Below are 7,086 nucleotides of genomic sequence, written 5' to 3'. Positions count from 1 at the left end.
TATATATATACAAGAATTGCTCGTTTAAAGGTATAAGATAAATTAATATAATTAAATATTTGTTCAGGGTGGTCTAACAATAAAGCGGGTGATGGAAGAAACCGGGTGCCACATTCACTTTCCGGACTCGAACCGGACGAGCGCCGTTGAGAAGAGCAACCAAGTGTCCATTGCGGGGGATATGGAGAGGGTCGAGAGGGCTAGGGCTAGAGTTAGAGTGAGTTCAATTTACTCATAATCCAGCATATAGGATAATAAAGCGACCTGGCAAATAAACTTATTTTTTATTATTTTATGGGAAGCTAATAAATTATGAGAGTAGTCGTGGCTCAATGGTGAGGACCTTGGGCTTAAAACCGAGAAGGGGGTTTGAGACCAGGCAAGCGTGTAGGAAATGAATTTATTTTTTAATTTGCAAGCAAATTTCCATTACGTATTTCGATACATACAAAAAAATTCAAGAATTATTATAATATGATAAATTGTAATGGATGGTTTGAACTTTAAAACCATTTCTAGTAGTGATAGTAGTCACAAAGGAAAGGATAAGGAAAGATGGATGGTCGATGGAGTCGGCATGTGCTCGAATGGAGACCACGTCAAGGCAAACGTAGTGTAGGTGGCAGTGGACGGGGATAGGCTGGAGAGATGATGATGAAGTGATGAAGAAGGAATGGACGGGTTAGGATGAGGAAAACGAACGAGCCTCCGGCTAGCGGTTCCCCCACTAACCGAACAGTAGCGTGCTACTATTCACGCCGGTTTTCTGTGGGGGTATAGTACTTCCCCGGCGCGAGCTGGCCCAAAGAATCGTGCCCGAAGCGTGCTTGACTTTCACATACAATTACGTCACTAATATATTATTTCCATATCACATTGCAGGCTCTCACCCCACTGGTGTTCTGTTTCGAGCTGCCCATAGTGTCTGCGTCCCAACCGCTGCCCGACATCAACTCGCCCTACGTCCAACAGATACAGGAACAATATAATGTGCAGGTATTTATTTGGATTAGTTACTTACACAGAAACGAACTTTTTCTTATAGATCAGACAAGTACACAAAATCAGGACAAAAATTAAAAAACATCAAACAACGTAAAAAGTATTAGTTGATATTTGGTATACAGACAGGGTATGAGCTGAGTTGGGTAATAGGATACTTTTTATCCCGATTAAATGCTCCCTCGGGATAAAACAAGGATCTTGATATCCGGTTGGAACCGGGACGAGCGTCTAGTAATACAATAATAAGACCTGACATATTAGCGTAATTATACAAAATAAAACAACCAAAACAATACTTGTAAAATCATCATCACTTAAATCGCAGGTGATGATCCGAAACCGTCCCAAATTACACGCGAACCTGCTAGTGGTGAAGGGAGTCCAGTGGGAAGTGCAAGCTACTATGGAGGCTACTAGCTTGCTGATGAGCTACATGTGTGGACCGCTCGCTGTGAGTAAATACTTAATTTAATCTAGATTTAGGAGCAACTTCATGCATTTAATAGTTAACATGTGGGTAAGCATGTTTGCTCGATGTATATTTTAAGGCGTAATGGTTCTAGATATACTGGATATTTTTTTTTGAATTTGCGTCTGTAGTTGAATTTTATGTAATTTTTATCTATAAGTTAACTCACTAATGGATCGTATGGACGCCATGTGGCGGAATATTTTCCATCTCCACATCCCGCACTCTTCATCTTAATTATTAGAAAAATATTTTGTTGGTTATAAGTTCTAGCAGATGTTAATAGATGGCGCTTTACAGAGATATAATTTAGTAAACAAGCTCTATTATAAATGACACTTTAAAATGTTCACAGTTAACATAATAATATGTTCTTCCTTTTAACCCCCTAGAGCCAAACGTCAGTCCAAATGACCCTGGAGATATCGCCCATGCATCACCCGGTGGTGGTGGGCCGCGGGGCGGAGCAGCTGAAGGTGATGATGCAGTCGAGCGGCGCGCAGATCATGTTCCCCGACGCGGACGACCCCAACATACCGGCGCTGCGCAAGAGTTGCGTCACCATCACTGGACAGATCAAGGATGTGTACAAGGCTCGCCAGCAACTCGTGGTGAGTTTAGTTCCACATAACTATGGTAATTAATGGGGACATTTTGTGCTTTGACTAGGTGTCAGAGACCGTTTATATTTTTAGTAAATGTAAGTTTTATAAAGGTAAATAATTTTTTATAATGTATTTATTATAAAGACGAAGCTTTTGATAACGTGGGGTAATATAAACTTCTCATTAGCGTTATAGTTAAGTGGAACAATGCAACAATTACGCGATAATATAATATCGAATTTTAAGTTATATATAGCTGTTATGACCAAAAAACCAGCTCAAAAAAGTAGTTTAAGCTCCTAGCAACAAAATACAGAAATCTTAAAGAATTCTTCCTTGACATAGTATATTATCTCGAACAAACATTTCTCAGATAAGTTTATCATGAGATAAACATGAGAGCATCTCAAAATAATATACTTCATTCAGTATGCGACGCTGTAAATGTGTGGAAAACAGTTGAAGTTTCATTGATATAAAAGTGGTAATTTATAGGCATTGAAAAACTACTAATCTACTATCTACTAACTACATATCATGTCGAAAAACATCTAAAAGTACCTGATTTATAATTTTGTTTTTTATACAGGGCAGCCTTCCTCTGGTGGTAATATTCGACGTACCGGAAGAAACATGCCGCATAGAAACCGAGGCGGTCAATGCTTTGATGCACAAGCACAGCGTCTACATCAGTGTGCGTCGGAAGCCGAAACAAGGGATTGCGTCTGTGGTCATCAAAGGCATAGAACGGTGTGCTGGTGAGTCGGTATTTGAATTTCGAATTTAGAACGTGATTTGACAAGTTGGCAAACAGATAGGTACATAAAGAAAAAAATGGTTTTCGAAATTTGAAATCGGAATGTAACAAACAAGATATTATGACTGTTGAATTTAGAATGTGCACATGACGGGCATGATATTGTGTTTCGGACATTTTTTTAAACAAAGCTAGTTAATATTAGTTGATAATCAAAATTTTTTAGACATAATCATTTTCTTATTGTTGGTTATAGAATAATTTAAAATCATATTTAACAGAAGAAATTCTTATTTATGAAAATAAGCAAATATTTAAATTAAACAGTTTCGAATAATCTCATTATTACATTAATATTTTGGTACGTCCAAATCGAGTCAAAGTGCAGTGCTCAGATAATTTATAATCTAAGTATGAATTTATATTTTGTGAAAATACACTGTACCTACTACAATATCTCTTTACAAAAAAAAAAGATTTATGAATTTGAGTTTAGTTTGAGACTTCTTTGGAGGTTACTTCAAGAGAAAGAAAATGGAGGTTTTCCCATTATTTAAATACTAGCTTTGCGTCCGCGACTTCGTTCGCGTGGTAAAAATTATCAGATTTGAATAAAACGCCATCTATCAAAATTTACAAAAATTCGTAGTGGATTTCCAAGGATCTTTCAATGGGAACGAGATGCTTTACTGTGGTAAAACAGCCATCCACCACCAGCCCGTTGGACGTCCTATATACAGATGGAAAGACGAAATAAGTAAAGTCCTGCGCACACTCTAGATTGAAAATTGGCAAAAGATGGCGCTGGCTCTATTTCATATCATATTCAATTTCAAGACTTTGGGTCATTGCGCCCACACTATTAGAATTTATTCAATTCGACTATTGTAAATTAGCCTTTATCTCTGTCTCGCCTCGTTTAGCCTCTGGGATTTTATTTATTATTTTTTTATACCCATAGGCGGATGACTGAGTTGGTGGTTCACTTGATGGTAAATGAAAACCACCGCCCATGAACATTCGTAGAGGTAATGCCTGCCCGTTTTTAAGGGGATATTATACAGAAAGCAATGAAGACTGGAAACAAGGAATGGAGTGAAAAGGGTGAGGAAAAGGAAACTTTGCTATAATAAAAGCCTACATTAATTAAACGTTCCAGGCGATATCTACGAGGCTCGTCGCGCACTACTCGGCGGCAAGGAGTCCTCCATCACCGCTGAGATCCCGGAATCCTACAACATTCCGACACTGAACGCACACAAGTTCACCGCTTTTAACCCATTCTCGCCCACACACACACTCAACTCACCGTGCTCGCCCTACTATGAGGTTAGTATTTAAGTTTGGTAACACGAGCAGTATAGCGTTATATTATCTGTGGTAATACCCAGTATAGTCTAGTAAAGTATTATGTTATCTGTGGTAATACTTTCAGATTATTAGATTTAGGTTTTAGATATATTTTCCCATTAAGACATAATCACTTACATGAGATATTTGATTCTAAACATTAATATTGGCGGTTAAAATTAAGATTTTTGCATATCATTTTTAGATCAGGATATCCTAATGCATATAATATGTCTGTCCGATCTATATCTATACTAATAATTAAAAATGATAACGCTCTAGAGTTTGTTTGTTCGGTTGTACGCTCTAATATCAGTGATCACTGGTCCGATTTGTAAAAATTCTTTCAGTGTTAGATAGTCCATTTATTACGGAAGCTAGTGTATATGCTCACACAGCTGGCCACACCTCTCCAGGTGGGGGTGGGGGTGGGGGGCTACAGCCCCGCGACGCCGGCGTACAGCCCGCTGCGGCTGGTGTCGCCCACGCCGCCGCTGCACAGCTGGATGTGGGCGTCGCCGCAGCCCAGCGCCGACCACTTCCGCTTCCCGCCCGCCCAGATGCTGTACAAGGGGCAGTCCTGGAACCGTGAGTGACCAGCATTTCTTAGGCTTAGTAGGAGCCTTAGCGGAGGAGTAGGAGCTTAGGGGAGCATAAGGGGGGATTTTGAGATTTACTCGAGCGCGTCAGATTAATGTAAGGGAAGGTACCTTACCTATTGCTAAGTACCTCCAGAAAGTATGAGCTGTTAATATTGGTGGGTGCGCAGTTTTACAATAAAGTAATCACAAGACGTTTCTTCACCGTTTTAGTTGAAATAATTATAGGACGTTTTTCTGCTATAGTTTAATATACGAACGCTAATAGGTTTCCAAGACGCTCGAGTAAATCCACATTTAGCATTTTCCCATACTATCGTGGGGATACTATAAATTGTGAGCAATGCTGACTATTAATAAATATTTACAAGTTCACAATCAACGTACACATATACACCTTTTAATTAACGCAGTTTCATACTTAACTAAGTACTAAGGTATGTATTACTAAAAATCCTTTAAGATTCCCCATAAACCGTCGAATTTTGGAACTTTTGGATGTGCATAATATGTGAGTGACCATTATTTTATTTAAATAACGAACAACAATATCTTACTACCAGGAAATTTTTCCTCTCTAATTTTCTAAAACAACCATTTTATATTCAGCACAACAATATATTAAGTATTTCCATCATAATCATCATCAGCCCATATATGTTCCCACTGCTGGGACACAGGCCTCCTTTGAGGGTTCAGGCCATAATCCACCACGCTGGCCAAGTGCGGGTTGGCAGATGTCACATGTCGTCGAACTTTTAATTCTTGGACATGCCGGTTTCCTCACGATGTATTCCTTCACCGTTTAAGCAGTGGTGATGTTATCCACATGCGCAGATAAATTGAAAAATCAATTTATTTCCTGCACGCTCGCCCGGTCTCGAACCCCGACTTATCGATTTTGAAGTCCGAGGTTCTCACCACTGAGCTACCACTGCTTTTTTTTAGTCTTTACATACCACATCTAAAATTGAAATTGTTAAAACAATAATTCTTATTTAAGCGATGTCGAGCGAGATGAACAACATGCAGCCATCGATGATGATGCAGCCGCCGCACTTGCAAGTGCCCAACGACGGGAGACCTGTAAGTGATAAATTATATAACCACTAAACAGTTTCTAGTATAGTATTATATTATCTGTGATACCAAAGTCGCTTCCCGCATCTGTCTCTATGTATGTGTATATATGTATATCTATATAATGACACCACAGATTTTGATGTTTTTTTAATAGATAGTGTTAAGAGGAAGGTTTATATGTATAACATATATTATACTACTCCGAATTTAACGCGTGCGAAGCCGCGGGCATAAGCTAGTAATTAAAAAAAGCTAATGATGGGACATCATGCAATTTTATTTAAATAATAAACTTTTATATAACACTAGTGGTCCGCTTTCGGTTCGTCCGTCGTACATATAGCTTTTGGCATTCAGGAATCACGTAGATAGGTACATGTCCAACAAAGGATATGTATCTACGTGACTGTAATGGATGGCCAAACATTCAAACTATGTGCCGTCATTGCATGCTGGACCACAAAATTAATTAGGCACATCTGACGTTGATCCAATAACTAAATGTACTAAATTTGAAAATTCTAAATTTTTTCAATATTACCAATTGAGAGTTAGATCATCACTGAGTAATATAGGCTATTTTTATCACAGGCAAAGCTGGGACAAGCTTTTAATCACAAGTAAGGACTCCCTACTAAAATAATAAATACGAAATTAACTCTGTATATACTTCATGCCTACATTACTACTTTTAACCAGGCGTGTGAAGCCGCAGCACGTGAGTAGATCTGCGCGTGTGTCCGCAGGCTCTAGCTAGGCATAATATAAGAGAAATGGTATTTGGCATTTCTGTCTTATTTTCGATATTTTAATATAAACATTATGACGCCCAAATAATTAAAAGACATGACTTTGAATTACGTCCGTTGCTTTGCCTACATAAATTTAACTACACACTGAATACTCCTTCCAAATATACACAGCTTGATCTCGGAGGAACCTACGTTTTTAAACACAGACAAAGCCGCGCCAAGCTAGCTAGCTAACAAAAAAAACACAACGCATAACATTTGCGTCCAATATGTTAGTGTTCGGTCTATATATACGCGCGCGTTCACCCCGCGCCCGCGGGTATATAACGTCCGCGCACCGGCGCACGCGCATACACCGTAGTGCCGCTGAAACGAAATTACGAATATATATATCCCTCGTGCTGGTGGACATGGGTGAGTTGCTAGATAATTAGGAAAAATAGATAATTTAAGGATTTCAAATGTT

General features: G+C 38.9%; 1 protein-coding gene across 1 annotated transcript in view; it reads left to right on the top strand.

The window, feature by feature from the left end:
* Positions 1–7,086, top strand: part of LOC119840155 (protein bicaudal C homolog 1) — an 18,113-nt gene that overhangs the window by 4,698 nt on the left and 6,329 nt on the right. The window contains exons 4-11 of the mRNA XM_038366668.1: positions 68–217; positions 883–996; positions 1,331–1,456; positions 1,867–2,085; positions 2,669–2,837; positions 3,996–4,165; positions 4,585–4,774; positions 5,789–5,871. Of these exons, the coding sequence (XP_038222596.1) occupies positions 68–217; positions 883–996; positions 1,331–1,456; positions 1,867–2,085; positions 2,669–2,837; positions 3,996–4,165; positions 4,585–4,774; positions 5,789–5,871 (1,221 nt within the window). The remainder of the gene's footprint in view (positions 1–67; positions 218–882; positions 997–1,330; positions 1,457–1,866; positions 2,086–2,668; positions 2,838–3,995; positions 4,166–4,584; positions 4,775–5,788; positions 5,872–7,086) is intronic.

Source organism: Zerene cesonia, chromosome 5 (genome assembly GCF_012273895.1).
Source record: "Zerene cesonia ecotype Mississippi chromosome 5, Zerene_cesonia_1.1, whole genome shotgun sequence".
Classification (NCBI taxonomy): Eukaryota; Metazoa; Arthropoda; class Insecta; order Lepidoptera; family Pieridae; genus Zerene; species Zerene cesonia.
This window is presented reverse-complemented; position numbering and strand designations above follow the sequence as displayed.